Below are 20,189 nucleotides of genomic sequence, written 5' to 3' on the forward strand. Positions count from 1 at the left end.
TGGTCCCGATTTTGGAATTTTGTATCAGGAGAATATAATATGTGAGGAGGTGGCACGATGGAATTTTGGTTTCAGGATCCGGATTTCGGAACTTTGTATCAGGGGAATATGATGTGTGAGGAGGTGGCACGATGGAATTTCGGATTCAGGGTCTGGATTTTGGAATTTGGTATCAGGAGAATATGATGTGTGAGGAGGTGGCACGATGGAATTTCGGATTCAGGGTCTGGATTTTGGAATTTGGTATCAGGAGAATATGATGTGTGAGGAGGTGGCACGATGGAATTTCGGATTCAGGGTCTGGATTTTGGAATTTGGTATCAGGAGAATATGATGTGTGAGGAGGTGGCGCGATGGAATTTCGGATTCAGGGTCTGGATTTTGGAAATTGGTATCAGGAGAATATGATCCGAGAGGAGGTGGCACGATGGAATTTCGGATTCAGGGTCTGGATTTTGGAATTTGGTATCAGGAGAATATGATGTGTGAGGAGGTGGCACGATGGAATTTCGGATTCAGGGTCTGGATTTTGGAATTTGGTATCAGGAGAATATGATGTGTCAGGAGGTGGCACGATGGAATTTCGGATTCAGGGTCTGGATTTTGGAAATTGGTATCAGGAGAACATGAACCGTGAGGAGGTGGCACGATGGAATTTCGGATTCAGGGTCTGGATTTTGGAATTTGGTATCAGGAGAATATGATGTGTGAGGAGGTGGCACGATGGAATTTCGGATTCAGGGTCTGGATTTTGGAATTTGGTATCAGGAGAATATGATGTGTGAGGAGGTGGCACGATGGAATTTCGGATTCAGGGTCTGGATTTCGGAACTTTGTATCAGGAGAATATAATATGTGAGGAGGTGGCACGATGGAAATTTGGTTTCAGGATCCGGATTTCGGAACTTTGTATCAGGAGAATATAATATGTGAGGAGGTGGCACGATGGAATTTTGGTTTCAGGATCCGGATTTCGGAACTTTGTATCAGGAGAATATAACATGTGAGGAGGTGGCACGATGGATTTTTGGTCTCGTGGTCCCGATTTTGGAATTTTGTATCAGGAGAATATAACATGCGAGGAGGTGGCACGATGGAATTTTGGTTTCAGGATCCGGATTTCGGAACTTTGTATCAGGAGAATATAACATGTGAGGAGGTGGCACGATGGAAATTTGGTTTCAGGATCCGGATTTCGGAACTTTGTATCAGGAGAATATAACATGTGAGGAGGTGGCACGATGGATTTTTGGTTTCAGGATCCGGATTTCGGAACTTTGTATCAGGAGAATATAATATGTGAGGAGGTGGCACGATGGAATTTTGGTTTCAGGATCCGGATTTCGGAACTTTGTATCAGGAGAATATAACATGTGAGGAGGTGGCACGATGGATTTTTGGTCTCGTGGTCCCGATTTCGGAACTTTGTATCAGGAGAATATAACATGTGAGGAGGTGGCACGATGGATTTTTGGTCTCGTGGTCCCGATTTTGGAATTTTGTATCAGGAGAATATAATATGTGAGGAGGTGGCACGATGGAATTTTGGTTTCAGGATCCGGATTTCGGAACTTTGTATCAGGAGAATATAACATGTGAGGAGGTGGCACGATGGAATTTTGGTTTCAGGATCCGGATTTCGGAACTTTGTATCAGGAGAATATAACATGTGAGGAGGTGGCACGATGGATTTTTGGTCTCGTGGCCCCGATTTTGGAATTTTGTATCAGGAGAATATAATATGTGAGGAGGTGGCACGATGGAATTTTGGTTTCAGGATCCGGATTTCGGAACTTTGTATCAGGAGAATATAACATGTGAGGAGGTGGCACGATGGAAATTTGGTTTCAGGATCCGGATTTCGGAACTTTGTATCAGGAGAATATAACATGTGAGGAGGTGGCACGATGGATTTTTGGTTTCAGGATCCGGATTTTGGAATTTTGTATCAGGAGAATATAATATGTGAGGAGGTGGCACGATGGAATTTTGGTTTCAGGATCCGGATTTCGGAACTTTGTATCAGGGGAATATGATGTGTGAGGAGGTGGCACGATGGAATTTCGGATTCAGGGTCTGGATTTTGGAATTTGGTATCAGGAGAATATGATGTGTGAGGAGGTGGCACGATGGAATTTCGGATTCAGGGTCTGGATTTTGGAATTTGGTATCAGGAGAATATGATGTGTGAGGAGGTGGCGCGATGGAATTTCGGATTCAGGGTCTGGATTTTGGAAATTGGTATCAGGAGAATATGATCCGAGAGGAGGTGGCACGATGGAATTTCGGATTCAGGGTCTGGATTTTGGAATTTGGTATCAGGAGAATATGATGTGTGAGGAGGTGGCACGATGGAATTTCGGATTCAGGGTCTGGATTTTGGAATTTGGTATCAGGAGAATATGATGTGTCAGGAGGTGGCACGATGGAATTTCGGATTCAGGGTCTGGATTTTGGAAATTGGTATCAGGAGAACATGAACCGTGAGGAGGTGGCACGATGGAATTTCGGATTCAGGGTCTGGATTTTGGAATTTGGTATCAGGAGAATATGATGTGTGAGGAGGTGGCACGATGGAATTTCGGATTCAGGGTCTGGATTTTGGAATTTGGTATCAGGAGAATATGATGTGTGAGGAGGTGGCACGATGGAATTTCGGATTCAGGGTCTGGATTTCGGAACTTTGTATCAGGAGAATATAATATGTGAGGAGGTGGCACGATGGAAATTTGGTTTCAGGATCCGGATTTCGGAACTTTGTATCAGGAGAATATAATATGTGAGGAGGTGGCACGATGGAATTTTGGTTTCAGGATCCGGATTTCGGAACTTTGTATCAGGAGAATATAACATGTGAGGAGGTGGCACGATGGATTTTTGGTCTCGTGGTCCCGATTTTGGAATTTTGTATCAGGAGAATATAACATGCGAGGAGGTGGCACGATGGAATTTTGGTTTCAGGATCCGGATTTCGGAACTTTGTATCAGGAGAATATAACATGTGAGGAGGTGGCACGATGGAAATTTGGTTTCAGGATCCGGATTTCGGAACTTTGTATCAGGAGAATATAACATGTGAGGAGGTGGCACGATGGATTTTTGGTTTCAGGATCCGGATTTCGGAACTTTGTATCAGGAGAATATAATATGTGAGGAGGTGGCACGATGGAATTTTGGTTTCAGGATCCGGATTTCGGAACTTTGTATCAGGAGAATATAACATGTGAGGAGGTGGCACGATGGATTTTTGGTCTCGTGGTCCCGATTTCGGAACTTTGTATCAGGAGAATATAACATGTGAGGAGGTGGCACGATGGATTTTTGGTCTCGTGGTCCCGATTTTGGAATTTTGTATCAGGAGAATATAATATGTGAGGAGGTGGCACGATGGAATTTTGGTTTCAGGATCCGGATTTCGGAACTTTGTATCAGGAGAATATAATATGTGAGGAGGTGGCACGATGGAATTTTGGTTTCAGGATCCGGATTTCGGAACTTTGTATCAGGAGAATATAACATGCGAGGAGGTGGCACGATGGAATTTTGGTTTCAGGATCCGGATTTCGGAACTTTGTATCAGGAGAATATAACATGTGAGGAGGTGGCACGATGGATTTTTGGTCTCGTGGTCCCGATTTCGGAACTTTGTATCAGGAGAATATAACATGTGAGGAGGTGGCACGATGGATTTTTGGTCTCGTGGTCCCGATTTTGGAATTTTGTATCAGGAGAATATAATATGTGAGGAGGTGGCACGATGGAATTTTGGTTTCAGGATCCGGATTTCGGAACTTTGTATCAGGAGAATATAATATGTGAGGAGGTGGCACGATGGAATTTTGGTTTCAGGATCCGGATTTCGGAACTTTGTATCAGGAGAATATAACATGCGAGGAGGTGGCACGATGGAATTTTGGTTTCAGGATCCGGATTTCGGAACTTTGTATCAGGAGAATATAACATGTGAGGAGGTGGCACGATGGATTTTTGGTCTCGTGGTCCCGATTTCGGAACTTTGTATCAGGAGAATATAACATGTGAGGAGGTGGCACGATGGATTTTTGGTCTCGTGGCCCCGATTTTGGAATTTTGTATCAGGAGAATATAATATGTGAGGAGGTGGCACGATGGAATTTTGGTTTCAGGATCCGGATTTCGGAACTTTGTATCAGGAGAATATAACATGTGAGGAGGTGGCACGATGGATTTTTGGTCTCGTGGTCCCGATTTTGGAATTTTGCATCAGGAGAATATAACATGCGGGGAGGTGGCACGATGGAATTTTGGTTCCAGGGTCCACTTTTCGGAATTTTGTATCATGAGAGTATGATATGTGAGTAGTGTGAATACATGTGTGTGAATGTGTGTGTGCGTGTATGTTTGCGGATGCATGTGTATGACAGATATGTGTGTGTGTGTGTGTGTGCGTGTGTGTGGGCACGCGCGCGCATGTTATGTGTGTGCGTGCGAGCGCTCGTGTGTGTTGCGAATGAATGTGCGTGAATGTGCGTGTGTGTGAAAGTATGTATTCGTATGTGTGTGTATATGTGTGTGCGTGTGTATGCGTGTGTGTGCGTTTGTATGTGCGCGTGTGTTGCGAATGCAAGTGCGTGAATATGTGTGTGTGAATGTATGTATGTGTATATGCGTGTATGTGTGTGTGTGTGTGTGAAAGTATGTATTCGTATGTGCGTGTATATGTGTGTGCGTGTGTATGCGTGTGTGTGCGTTTGTGTGTGCGTTTGTATGTGCGCGTGTGTTGCGAATGCATGCGCGTGAATATATGTGTGTGTGTGTGTGTGTGTGTGCGCGCGCGTGTGAATGTATGTATGTGTATATGCGTGTATGTGTGTGTGTGTGAAAGTATGTATTCGTATGTGTGTGTATATGTGTGTGCGTGTGTATGTTTGCGGATGCATGTGCGTAATGTGTGTGTGTGTGTGTGTGTGTGTGTGTGTGTGTGTGTGTGTGCGTGCGTGCGTGTGTGCGTGCGTGCGGGCGTGTGTGTTGCGAATGCATGTTCGTGAATGTGTGTGTGCGGGTGTGCAAATACATGTGTGAGGAGGTGGCACTATGGAATTCCGGGACCTGGATGCTCTTTTCGGAATTTGATGTCAGGAGTATATGAGATCTGAAGATGTGGGAGATATCATATTTATCAAAAACACTGATAATAAATGAGATCTCATGTTTGTACTGTGAGTGGGTCACGAGACCAACTCGTAAAACTGCGGCAAAGTGTTAAGGCAATTTGAAACGTTACGAAGTTTTCTCCAAATCTATTCGATGTCGATTAAAAGAAAAGGTCCTCCGAATCGATCGAAAGGAACAAAAAATTGTATAATTCGTAAAAGTAACGGTCTGTCAGCATCGGTCGTGCATTGTAATGAAAAGACCGTCGGTCCAGCATTTTATTCAATGTTTTATCGAACACGAATTACTCATTCTTCGCGCTAATGTCCGCCGAAGAATAGCCGCATTAATGGTTTTTAGTCTCGTTCGTGCGGAATTAACGAGCAGGTGACAGAAAACTTTCACCGCGTTTTCTTTCATCGCCTTCTATTCAGAGACCCCGTTCGCTTTCTCGCTCGGATTACGATTCTTTTTAACGTTATTGTTGTCATGGAATTTTTAATATTAATGGCCATCAGACGGTGTCCGGCTTTTACGGACGATTTGAAACGGCAGTGATTTCAAAGTAACCTTCCGCCTCGCAAAACAGTGCCTTGTATTAAGGGACAGATCTGAATTTAAGGTCACTCTGCTGGTGTACTCTTGTTTATAATGAACTTCTTAATTATGTGATACTCGCTGTTTTTTTGGGTTTATTGTGTTTTTTCCAAATTTTAAAATCCCCAAATTCCTTAATTCCTGCTTTGCAAAATCCTCAAATTCCCAAACTTCCAATAATTCCAAAATCCACAATAAAATTCGCCACCGAAAAATGATCCACAGAACAGATTGCATTGTCAGTGAAACCGTACATTTCCCAACGAATCCATATCGCAACACAAGCGATATAAACCGGAGCAGTTTATAGCGTAAATTAATATTAACACCTCATTAACCAGCGACGGAACGAATATCAGAATTTCCCTGACGTACAGTCAATTCAATATCGCATATTGGCATCGCATTTTTGCGCAACTGGCGATTTTATAACACGTCTGGTGGACAGTTAATAGAAATTTGTTACTGCTTCGCAGCGACTCGTAGTCGTTAACTATAATAATAGTAGTTAATTAACAATTTCGATCTCGTGATAGTTATCAGAAACTTCTAATTATTTGGAACATCGTACACCTCTAAAGTTAATGAAACTACTGCACCGGTGTTTTGCTCGATTTCGGCTGGCGGAGAGGGGCAGGTTCAGTTAATTGAATTGATAATTGTTCATTAAATAATCGGACGATAAAATTTGATTCGCGAAACAGATATTTGATTATTGGAAAATTTTAATTAATTTCGTGGTTCGATGGAAAAGTGTATTTCTTTATATATTATTTAACTCGTCATTATGACGGTGTTATTTAATGAGAGTTTATGATATTCTTTGTAAAAAAAAGTTGATTAAATCGAGAGAAATTATGAGGTACTCTGTTAGGAAAGGAATATATGTATTGGAGATATGTTCTTTTTATATGAATATTGTGGAATGGAGGATTGGAAAATTTTATAATTTTTGACGATTGATTCACGATTATTTAATCTTTAAATGTTCGCTATTTAACACTTTGCTCTTGAAAGGAAATCACCATTCAGTTTAATATAAGAATTTGAAATAAATATCTTGTAACGAAATTTATTATATTATAGATGTAAACGTAACGGAACATAGTGGCAATTAATAATAGAATATTAGTAATTTTGAAAGAATTCAATAAACTTTTTTAGTAAAATTTTTTAAGATCGATATTTAGCAAAAGCAAAAATACCTTCGAGTGTACAAGGGTTAATACAACAATTTCTTTTTGCTACGCGTGTAGTTTTATATACATTGTTAAATACTCCCCGAAGAATTATTTAGCTTTATTTAGATTTAAGTGAAATTGTGTGAGTTTGAGTTACGTATGTTCTGAATGTAAAATAACTATGATTATTCGTTATGTTGCGAATTCTGTGCGATTGTATTGTCATTACGAAGGTGCCGATAAGTTTATTTGTAGCGGAGAGCGAAGAAAGAGCGAGCGAGATAACATTTGTAAATTTCTGAAAAGCGATGCATAGCTGGCGATCTCCTTGCGTGCATAGGGGCGCTTCGGCGAACTGGGGCCGTTCAAGCCACGGCTGGGGGAGGTACTGTATGTATCGCCCTGAGGCCGGTATGACCCTGACAGGAAGATGTCGAACGTCTCCGGTAGTGAGGGACAGTGGACGGAGAACCACTTGGTTGTTCTCCGCGACCTTTAGGCTGGTCTAGGAGTAAAGCCGCTACGGTAGATAAGGGTTGTATTCGAGAAAAGTTAGAAAGGCCCGAGCGTGTTGCGAACATTACTTGGGCGAGGCCCGAATATTCATTATTAATTTGTCGGTTGAAGAAGCTAGCTATCTGGCTCGCTCTTGCAAGACACAGAAATTACATTCGAAAAATCAATTATATTTCCTAACGTATTGTTCGACGATAAACGGTAATATTTTGCGCTCAATATTTTGTAAATTCGATCTATGATAATTTTTTACAATTTGTATTTAAACGACTTTCGTATAAAGTCATTAACTAACCCCGATTTTCCTTTCTTCCTATTCTTTAAAACTTAAGAAACCATACAAACTGAAACAGCAATTGAAAAGCTGAAGAATCGTAAAATTCAAATACACGGAACCAGGAGATTTGGAAGTTGTGCACTTGAATAGGAATAAAATTTGAAAGAAAATATTTTTTACCATACGATTTCCACGTATTTTTGAACAGTTCAAGAAGTTTATCGAGGATTTCTAAAGTCATGAGATGTCGCGTATACATCTCAGCGACGTATTGACGAAAAGTTTGAACATCGGCCATTGGATCGAAGTAAAAACATTTTGTTACGTGACATCAAGATAGAAGAAACTTGCGTGTACGTCTCGGAAGCACCGACTTGGAAAACATATTTTCCAAAGAAGTTTCATGAATTTGGAAAGGAAACACCCTTGACCAAAAGTTTACCGTAAACTTTTCTTCTGTCGACTCCACAAAAGATATGTACGATTTTTATTCCAGGTCGCGTCTTTAAGCTACTAAATCTGTCTCAAACTATTATTTCGTTTCGAACTTTTATCATCGCTGAATATTTAAATTGGACGTTTATTGATTTAGAAAGGTTCACATTCTTTGTGCATTACATTCATGTATTTTAGAATATTTTTTATTTTTAGATTCATTTATTTTACAAGTTTTAATATTATAAATAAAATTTAAAAACTAGATATTTTATATTTGAGTTTCCAAGATGTGCAAATATGTATGTTTGAAATTTAGAAAATCTGAATATTAAAAATTTGTAAAATATGTAAATTTAAATATTTGAAATTTGAAGAAAATGGAAACTTGAATTTTAATAATGTAGGGATTTTAGTGACAGGGGTTTGATAACTCAATAACTCGTTTAATAACACAAAAATATTTAATATTAAAAAGGAACAAAATACAATTGATGTTCGACTTTTCTCTCTGGACTCTTTCGACTCTCACGCTCGACTCCACAATTCATTCTGCCTCCACGATACACTTGCTCTCCCAAATTTAATCATACACGCATTCCTCTTACGACGAACTGTCACTCGATCCAAACTCTCTTCATTCACACTGCAATCAATCCAAACACTCTTCATTCGCGCCTCGCTTGATCTATGCCGCACAAACATTCTCTCGGACACCACAATAACCTGGAAAATATTAAAATATAAATTTGAAGATTTGATAAATATGCAAATTACAACATTTAGGATTTAATAAATGTAAAAATTTAAACACTTAAAATTTAGCTTGAAAAATATCAATAATCTGGGAAAAATATGAAGAATATGAAAATTTAAATATTTGAAATTCGATAAATATGAAAATTAAATATTGCAAATTTATTCTTCACGAAAATATAAATATAAAAATCTGAACACTAAAACTTCAGAAAATACAACTACACATAAAAAATCGAACGAACATAATCTGAATATCGTACACAGTACATATCACCGTCATGAACGCGATAAATACCCGACCGTGTGCAATAAAAAAGAACACCCTTTAAAAAAGGTGGAGAGGAAGAGATTGCAATTAGACGGGCATTAAAGGGGCCTGAAATATTGGCACGTTCTCAACTTTGGCTGTCTATTCATCTGCTCGAGTGTTTTCGTGATCAAGGATCCGCAGCTTTATTAAAGCAAGCAGAGTATTTACTAGAAACTGCTCTCGTAAGCGGGATGGTACTTCGTAAAAGCGGCTGTTCTACCGGCTTTGACGAGAACGAACAACAATTTGCACTCGCGAAGTCGTTGCATTTCCGCCACGCTGATCACTTCCGAAACTCACCCTTTCGAATTTCTAATTACACGATTCTATTTAACGCTCTTCCGAGACGCGTTTTACGTTTCTCCGCTTGGACACGATTCACTTTCGAAACGTGTTTCCCTCCCGAGAGAAACTTGCCGATGTTTAACTTTTCGTAAATGTCATCTGTTCGCCGTCACGATTTTATTCAATTTCCCGTCGCTTTCGTTATTTTATTTCTCTACGGAGACAAATTCGATGGCTATTATTCGGAAATCTTTACTTCTCGTTTTCTTGTAAATTTACAGAAAGTAATCATGGTAGAGGGATATTTATTTATAATTTCTGTGTAGATTTTAAATTATATAACATAATTATGAAGTATATGTACATTTTATTAGAACAGCCTGAATATTGTAACACATTATACATTGTAGATTGTACTATACTAGTGTTAATAAATTTTAAATTGAAATTTTAAAATGAAACTGCATAAATAAATTTCAAGTTAAAATTGTATAAATAATTTTAATCTTGAAAACATCAAACTAAATTTCAAATTGAAACTGTATAAATAAATTTTAATTTGAAAATAATAAAATAAATTTTAAAGTGAAATTGTACAAATAAATTTTAAATTGAAATTGTATAAATAAATTTTAAAGTGAAATTGCATAAATAAATTTCAAATTGAAACTGTATAAATAAATTTTAATTTGAAAATAATAAAATAAATTTTAAAGTGAAATTGTACAAATAAATTTTAAATTGAAATTGTATAAATAAATTTTAAAGTGAAAAATATACAAATAAATTTTAAACTAAAATTATATAAATAAATTTTAAATAGAAATTGTATCAATAATAATTTTTTATCTGAAACTATACAAATAAATTTTAAAGTGAAAATGTATAATTTTTAAACTGAAATTGTATAAATAAATTTTAATTTAAATTTTCACAAACATACTTTAAGTTGAAAAAGTACAAATAAATTTTAGATTGAAATTGCACGACTAAAATAAAAAATTGAGAGCATCTAAATAAATTAAATATTGAAACTGTATAAATAAATTTAAGATTGAAACTGTACATATAATTTGTTAAAAAAAAGTCAACTTCAGAAGAGTGATCATTTGAAAAAAAAATGTATATGTATGTATGTTAAAATTACAATTATATTATAGGTAGTTTTTAGACAAAGGAAATTAGTATTCAATATCATTTGTCAATTCTGTTTGCAAATGATTGAAACTGATACATTCGATGAGCAGTAGTGCAAACAAACAATATTGATATTCTCCTGAATTTGATATAACCTCAATAATCATATACGTATGATATCGTTATACATATTCGATATTCCAATAATATTTGTTGTTTCCGTACTCTGTCGTGTAATTTAATCATAGTTCTCTACTGAATAACAATATTTAATAATTTAATAACGTTGTAAATAACGTGTATAATAAAATGATATACATAAGTTGTATTTATTTATATAATTCTAAATAACGCAATTCATGTATAATCTTTTAAATAACGCAATTCATCAATGTGATTCTAAATAACGTAATTCATCAATGTGATTTTAAATAACGTAATTTATCAATGTGATTCTAAATAACGTGGTTCATCAATGTTATTCTAAATAACGTAATTTATCAATGTAATTCTGAATAAAATAATTCATCAATGTGATTCTAAATAACGTAATTCACCAATGTAATTCTAAATAACGTAATTTATCAATGTAATTCTGAATAACGTAATTCACCAATGTAATTCTAAATAACGTGATTCATCAATGTAATTCTTAATAACGTAATTTATCAATACAATTCTAAATAATGTAATTCATCAATCTAGTTTTAAATAACGTAATTCATCAATGTAATTCTAAACAACGTGGTTCATCAATGTAATTCTTAATAACGTAATTTATTACAATAGTCCTAAATAAAATATTATATATAAATGCTGGAAAAATGTACGAAAGGTTGAAAATGACCGTAGAACGAGTACATAACGGAACCGTTTAAACACAGAAACAATTCTGATTTCTTTCACAAGGTATTTATACAAATACTTGCAAATACGATGTAAAGTACGTTAATCCGAGTGTTCTGATTGTCGAATCGTTCGGAACGAATCGTGGCATGGTTTTCGAAACGAAACACGACGAAACGAGGCAATAAGAAGCCGATTCCCCATCCAACAGAGTAAGGCAGATCGATGCTGTATGACCCGCGGCGATGTTTTTAATCACGATACACGAAGCATCGTTCGTTCAGCTATTTGTTCCACGGGTTTTTCTTTTAAAGAGAAACGGATTAATTTCAATAAGCCCGGCACCGAAGTTAATACGCTATAAAGCTCGAGTTTATTAAGCCCTCCGGACGTGTGTTTTCACGAATGGGTCAAAACACGCGCTCGAGGATCGTTTGAAATTGACTTCGAATATATACTGACGAGCGTTCACGAGGAATTACTTATTTCTCGGAATTTCATTCTGACATTTCCACCGTATTTCCTGCTACGTTCCGCAGATGAAATTTCTTCCTACGCGTTGTTTTTCACAATTTAATGTTCCACTGTTTTTCGAAACTTTCGCATTTTAATTACGAAACGATACCCTTTCAACGGAACATTCTAACAAATGACTTCAACGGTACAGAATCTCTTATACAAGATATAATTAAATAAATGGAGGATGGTATGTAATAATACGCACTACATTTTTTAAAATTTGTGTACATTCCTCATTTCGGGGAATATCTGGTATTTTAATATTCTAAAATGTTTTTTTTTTATATTCATTGCTAGAATATTGTTTCTGGTTAATATATTGTAATTAACAGTAGTAGCTATTATAATTAGTATATTTTCATAGTCAAAATTATTAACAATGGGCATTTTATTTTGCTTAGAATTACAAAGTATTGATGAATTAGCGATAGTGTGTCTACAAAAATAATTCCCGAGTGTTGTATTGACGTAGGTTTTTTGTCTTCTCTGGCATTATTTTTCCTATAAAAGTATTGTGGCTCACCATCTCCTTACTTCGCCATTTTTATTAAAAAATAGCTTTCAAGTACTATACTGGCAAATGATGGCGCTGTCTTTATTTTATATAGCTATTTTCATTAGAAAAGTAATACCCAAGTATAAGAGTATGATTGGACGCCATTTTGTTTTTTTCAAATCGCCATTTTCTCTCAGATGATAGTTTCAAGTATTGTACCGATGAACCGTGGCACCCTCTAATCCTTATCTCGTTATTTTTACTATAAATGTAATTATCAAGTGTTATAGTGCGATTGGGCGCCATTTTGTTTTCTCCAAACCGCCATCTTCTCTCAGAAGGAAGTTTCAAGTATTATACCGATGAACCGTGGCGCCTTCTAATCCTTACATCGCTATTTTTACTTTAATTGTAATTATCAGGTATCACGGTACGATAGGCCGCCATTTTGTTTTCTCCAAATTGCCATTTTGTCTGAAAAGATAGTTTCAAGTATTATACCGATGAACGCTAATGCTGTCTAATCTATATACATCGCTATTTTAATTAGAAAGTAATTATTAAGTATCACAGTAAGATTGGCTGCCATTTTGCTTTCTCTAAATCACCATTTCCTTTCAGAAAATAATTTCCATGTATTACAACGAACTATGTTGTCTCTTTTTTCCAGTATTGTTATTTTTATTAGATAAATAATTTTTAAGTATGGTATTATAATTCAGTACCATCTCCTTTTTCCTATGTCATCATTTTTCCTAACAAAGTACCCCTAACCTTCTAAAAACTCGAAGTCCCTAATTCTGCAAAAACCTATTACTCCCACAGTAGTACAAAACAAAGCGTACACATTTATCCTTAAAACTAGTTTCAAACGTATCCCATAAACGTCGACAAGCAAAAAATCAGCCACGACGATAGAGACGTTCTATCCCAGTCGAGGTATCCCAGTCGGTTGGCAAGGTGATGTTCCCAGCTGTTCTTTTTCCACCGCCCATCAGTTTATTTCCCCGCGAAGCATTTTACCCAGCAGTCCGTCTACATTTCCCCGGGCTCTGGATCGAGCATCGGACATTTTTTCTTCCGGCGTTAGGCCGGTCGTCATCTGGAAAGGGCAGAGGGGTGTAGGATGGCGGTGCTGGTTCGTAGGACGAGACAGACGTCGAATGGAGGTGGGGAACGTAGGTTGTCCGAGCAATCGGTGGATATAGCAAGCCCCGGACCTGCGATTTGGCAACGATCCACAGTCGGCTCAAACCAGCTGGACCGTAGCCAACTTTCCTTCGGCCGGATAGGGATTTCAGTTCGATGTGCGGCGACAATATTCTACGTTTATACGAGAACCAGCCACATCCCTCTCCCAACCCAGCCACCACCATCGACCCTATGTGCTTCCCTGTCTCTGTCTAACCGGCGTTCGATCCTGCGGGTCGACGCTGAGCAGCCATTGTGTTCCGCACTCGAAGCTGCTGGTTCATTTCGCTGCTCCATAGGCAACCGAAGCGACTTATCGAGTGACGAAGCACACGGAGAAACCGAAAACCGCTGAACGTGCCGTTGAATACCTATCTGGCAGCCATGCACCGCGACACGCTCCCACCACGAGGGGATGCTACGGGGTATTCTTTGGGGTTCATTGATTCCGTTACGTATTTTGGATAACCGTTTCGCTACGTGTTTTAGGATGTTGACTACATCTCTTCCACAATGCAGATGTACCTTCACATTCTTTATATTTTAGAAAAAAGACTACACTCCAGGTATTAGGGACTAGTACTTAAAGACTGGTACTTCTTTCTTCAAGGAGTAAATAAATGAGTAGTATTTCAGTGGTAGATGGGTTTATGGGTCTCTATGGACTTGTTTAGCTTTCTATTTCCTTATTCAGTAAGCAGACATGTGAGCAATTATTTCACTCTTGAGATCAAAGGTAGGTGTACAAGTGTTATAGTTATTTCAGATTATATATGGATCTGATAGGATGAGAGCACCCTGTCCACATCTTTATAGGTGTTTAAGAAAGTAGCAAAGGTACTATCCAGATATTAGGGAATAGACTAGCATTCTACTTTCTACAGATATCACAGCTAGATTTACAATTGACCAGTTGATAAGTCAGCAACCATCTGTCCACTTATTCATAGGTTTTAGAGAAAACAAGGCTTTAAAGCCTAAACTAGTACCTACATTCTTACAAATATTTCTTGAGTTACATAAATGAGTACTTCTCCCAATGATCTCCCTAGCAGATCAATGGTAGATGCTAACAGTTAATAAGCCTTCATGAACCCACCTCTGCAGCTATCTCAAAGATATCCACATTCAGTTATGTAATCATGTAATTCCAAAGTTACCCATAAACTACATTTTTAAAGCAAGGTCAAAGTTACAATTAGAATCAGCATGTGAATGAAGTAGTACCATTCATCTATTCTACATGTTTAACTACCCAAAAGTAACAAATATATTCGTGGTTTTAAATTTAATTAAAATATTCTCTCAAAGTTAGCAAACAAGAAATGAGAGTAGTATTCATAACGAATTTTGTCTTCGGATAAAATAACTATCCCAGAATAAATGTGACATATTGGCTTATGTCTCTATTTAATTTCTAGGTTGTCCCGTTTAGGAACCAAACGTATCTTCTTGTTCAATAAGGTCAAAAGTGCATTTATTATTACTACTGTTCCACATGCAAACTCAACCAATTCTGTCTTCATCCATTTTCATCCTTTTATTAAAAACAGAGCTGTTCTATCCTTATTTTGTGGGTTCTAGCAAATCTCTTTAAAATCAGGTGATCAGTGTTGAGTCATAGTATCAAATTGTCAGCGTTGAATTCTTAATGCCGAGTCATCACACTGCTATCGCTGAATCCCGAGTTATCACTTGAAATCCAGTGGTGAGTTCTCAATACTGAAATATTCAACGTTCTTTCCCCAGCATCGATTTGTTTCAGTTGTCAATGTTTAAATTGTCTTCACTGAGTTATCAAGTGTGAGATAAAGTCAAAGGTAAACCATGACTATTTCAAGCAGTGCACGAGGTGGTGCAGTAGTCATACATTACTAACTCTGACTACATCTATTTTGTATAAGTACATATATCAGACTAAAAGCGGAAGTGTTCTTCAAATGGCAGAGATCAGACTACCGACCCCATTTACCTCCCAAGTTATCGGTTAAAATAAATGAGTAGTATTTCTTCCTCGGGGTCAAGTTAAAGGTGGAGGCTTAGGTTTCAGGGATTTTCTTCGGGATTTATTAGCTCCTAATAAAAAGCTTCTTTATTAGCGTCTTTCAATTATTAACTTACTTTAAAAAGAGTGTATTTTTGTCTAAAGGTGTCCATTAGACAAAAATTGTTGGATACAGAATAAAACTATGCCTGCGAAAGAATTTCACTCAGGACACGCGATTGAAAATACTGGCACAATTAATACTGTTCCGGTCATTTCATATAGACTTTCATTTTATCATTAAAAAGTTTCATACATAATAATTGATATGAAATATGCTTATTAATATTACAATCAGTGAATTCCTCTCATCAGTATTTCCACGATGGAAATGAAATGCTTATTTGAACGCAGGATTCAATACGTTTAATTGAACACTTTTACGTCCAACTGATCTCGTTTGCAAACACGTTGAGTTTTTCAGTTATCTCTGTGAAATTATTTCTGATAAAATGAATATTTGCTGGCTACCTGTGTCGGTACAGTTTTAGTTAACAAATTTTTCCAACGCAAAAACACCAATCATCTGTCAGAAACAATATTTATTTTCTTGTTACATTTAATAACTTTTTGCGAGAGCTGCGATACTGCAGATAAAATCCCCGAAAGAACATCCAAAATCCCAGTTTATAAATAAACGCATCGATACTTACCAAAATCATAAACGACGGAAAGTCGAATGAAAATAAAATTGAACAATCAGAAATCGTGATACAGTTTGAGCCCTCCAAACTTTAATGAACTTTAAATTGCGCTTGGTGAAGTTGTTAATAGAACAATTAACATTTTTTTTTTCCTGTGACACGAGTTCATAAAAAAAGTCTGCATTTCGTGCTAGATATTCGCGTCAATTAAGCGCAGTAAACGTTTCGGTAAACAGTTTAATGGCACTCCATCGTTGCCAGTGGCTGTCACAACAAATTCATCATTCCGTTCGTATATAGCTGTTGAATTAACTCTTGACCCTCTTCGACGGACTTTGGAAATTCGTTGATTAAAAACTTTGTTTATGACACGAGATATCCACGTGGATGGCCATTGAAAATGGAAGCCCATTCCGGTGTTAAAAACACAACGATACAATCGAACAGTTTTAATAACTCGTCTGCAGACTATGTTTGACGAGGATCAAACTCGACTCTGTTCATTGACAGAAAACTATTGTTCCAACGGGAACGTGTATTCGACACTGCGAATTCAATATATAAACTCTCCTTTGATCTGTGCTTACGTAAAGGACAAGCTAATTTAAGGTAGAAATTCATTTTTAAATTTTCCCGCCGACTACTTCAAACTCCCCATCACAGTACACGATATAAAATATTATACGCAATTTATTCTTAGATCGGTTTAACTTAAGGTAGAAATTCATTTTCAAATTTACCCCAGCCTTTATACTCTCCTATATTGTAGGATACAAAATATTATGTACAATTTATTCACAGATCGTTTTAACGATTCATAATTATTCTAATTTTTGTCTACGTATCATTATAATTTTCAAATTGTCGAAGTTATTTTACTTCATTTGTATTTATTTCTATAAATGTAAGGAATGTCTTTAATTGTGATCTCGAACGTTAAATACATGCGCAGTAGATAATGAAATGTTACAAACATGCGTAGTAGAATTCGCACAACAAATGCACTGGAATAATATATAATAAACTTCACTGCGCACAATTATTGTCTAAGGTTAGCTATTGCGTATGTTTACTACGCAAGGTTAACTACTGCGCATGATTACTGCGCATGAGTACAGCGCAAAGTTACCCACTGCGCATGGTTACTGCGCAAGGTTAGCTACTGCGCATAATTATTGCGCAAGGTTAACTACCGCGCATATTTTATATATTCAAATTCCACGAATATTTCACTAAAAGATGTAAATGAAACACTTGCTTTTTAAATATTTTAACATTATCGTTCGAGTGTACGTTTAATTTATTCATAATTAAGTGAATAAAGATCATGTATAATTAGGCACCTCGATCAGACGATTAATGAACCGTCCAAAACGGTATGCAAAATTGTTACGGTATAAAATTAATTTCTTGAACTTCAAAATCGTTCACGGTCCGCTCATCGATCCGCGAACGGGGTATTCAACAAAGAAATATCGTTTACCGTTCAATTTGTTATTTGCATGACGCAGCAGAAAGATAGAAAATCGACGAAGCAAAGTACGGGGTCCTACGACCGTCGGAATGATAATGCAATAAGTGGCGGTGATAAGGGGAACTAGTTTGGCCGGACGAAAAAGCCCGTAGAAACGAAATCGGTGGGTCAGCAACGTGAAATTGCTGAGCAGAAAGCATAGAACGACGGAAAAGAGCAAAGAGGAGTGTAATGGATATTGGATGAGGTCCGCGATCGAACGTACAATCAAATCCGTTTTCCTCGTCACCTTATCGTTAAGTCATAATTGCACGTCACGATACGGCTGTTAAAACCAATCAATTGCTTCTAATCAAACCACTTATAGAGACAGAAATATTCTCGATACGAAACATCGAATCTAGAACAATGATGGGCAATTGTACAGTGGCCTGCATGAGTGCCCTCGTTCGCACCAACTGACATCGATAATCTCGCTATATTGCCGTCAATGGTGCAAGAATTGAAATTGCAAATGTAGGAGATTGTAGTTATTTCAGAACATGAAGTTTGAAAATTTTTGAATTTATGATTTTGAATATAATGTTTTCGGGTATGTGGTTTCAGAATGAAATTGTCAATTACAGCGATATTAAGTGGGGTTTCGAAAAATGTTGACCAGTAGTGTACCCCAAGGCGAATCGTGCAAGGTAGTCCGAGTACGACCCCTTCCCTGTCCGGTACAAGGACCAAAAGAGAAGTGCACTCGAACGGGAACCCTGGCAAACGTCATATAGCCCTGGCGAACTTACGAGCGACCAACACACGTGTACATAGGATGTGTACATGCAGGAATACTCACGTATTTCATTGAAATAGAAAGGGTATTCGCCGGGCACAGAACAGTTGAGCCTCGCTTTCAGGAAGCTCGTCCATCTGTCGCTGAACGCATGAGGTCCGCCCTTGTCGTGCTGGCACACTCTACCCACTCGCGAGTACACCGCCTAAAACACAAACGACAAGATCTTCAACGATCCTATCATTCGATCCTCTTTTTCTTTGCTGGTGAACGTCTTGTTCCATTGTGTCACCGGCACGACGCGAGAGGAGGGCAGAAATTTTACGATGCGTGAAAATTGAGTGGAGAGGACTGTTTGTATGAAGGCTTTTGTTAGTTAGATACTTGCCTTGCCACAGTTCATGTATTCTACCGCTGTTTCGCGGTAGAAGAAGAAGACGTATTCTTCGTAGGCGAATGAGCTGACGAAATTTGGACCTGTAACAGAAATAGAATTATTAGAATTGTTAGAATGGCTGAGGCGATTTCATGACGTAGAAGTATTAGATAATGGCACTTATGCTGTATCAATTTCAAGGTTAAGGACAATGGAAAATAACTGTGTAAGAGATTCGTTGATATTCGTTTACTGTTATGTATAATCGAAGCTTGATTAAGTGCCGAGTTGTCATAATACATCAAATGACTGATAATGAAACTCAAAGTCTAAGATTTCATGACATAAAAGTATCACAGAATGGTGCTTATGCTACATCAATATAAAGGTCAAGGACAATGAAAAACAACTACATAAGGGATTCATTGAAAATTTTATATTATTACGTGTAACTGAAGCTTAATTAAGTAACAAGTTGTCACAGTGCAATAACTGATTTTGTAACGTGAGGTTCAGATGATTTTTCATGACATAAAAGTATTACAGAATGGCACTTATATTACATCAATTTAAAGCTAAAGAACCATAGAAAGGGACTGCATAAAGGATTCATTGATCATTTTAACACAAAATGAATGGTTGTCAATTGTAGCGCATCACATTGCGTAGCAACAATAATGTAAATTGGTTGATTCACTGTTTCAATAGAGAACTGACTACATTATATGAAGAATGTTAGTTGGGCGATTAAAATAACATTTTCAACAAGTTTTAAACTTCAAATTTATATAACAAGTATCAATTTGGCGGCACTGTCATGAAATTATATTATATTGTTTAGGCTCCCAAAGTGAACATTTGACACAAAAAAATGATAGTATATATTATAAATAATTATCAATAATTTTATTTTAAGAATATTATTGGGGCATTTATGTAGTATTCTTTATTAGGCTTTAAGCTTTAAATTGATATATCATAAGTGCAATTATCTAATACTTTTATGTCATAAAATCACTGTGGACCTTCTCTGTCCCCAAATTGGATATTTGATATTGTATAACAGTATTGGTTACATATGAACACCGAACATTTTGTATTAAGAATATTAATGGGGCATTTGTGTAGTGCTTTTCGTTAAGCTTTAAGCTTAAAATTGGTGTACCATAAGTGCCATTTCGCGATACTTTT

General features: G+C 37.0%; 1 protein-coding gene across 9 annotated transcripts in view; it reads right to left on the minus strand.

The window, feature by feature from the left end:
• Positions 1–20,189, minus strand: part of LOC105663855 (semaphorin-1A-like) — a 488,866-nt gene that overhangs the window by 38,458 nt on the left and 430,219 nt on the right. For all 9 annotated transcript variants that reach the window (XM_076530709.1, XM_076530708.1, XM_076530714.1 and 6 more), the window contains 2 exons: positions 19,011–19,099; positions 18,686–18,827 (listed from right to left, as the gene is read on the minus strand). In XM_076530709.1, the coding sequence (XP_076386824.1) occupies positions 18,686–18,827; positions 19,011–19,099 (231 nt within the window). The remainder of the gene's footprint in view (positions 1–18,685; positions 18,828–19,010; positions 19,100–20,189) is intronic.

Source organism: Megachile rotundata, chromosome 4, assembly GCF_050947335.1.
Source record: "Megachile rotundata isolate GNS110a chromosome 4, iyMegRotu1, whole genome shotgun sequence".
NCBI lineage: Eukaryota > Metazoa > Arthropoda > Insecta > Hymenoptera > Megachilidae > Megachile > Megachile rotundata.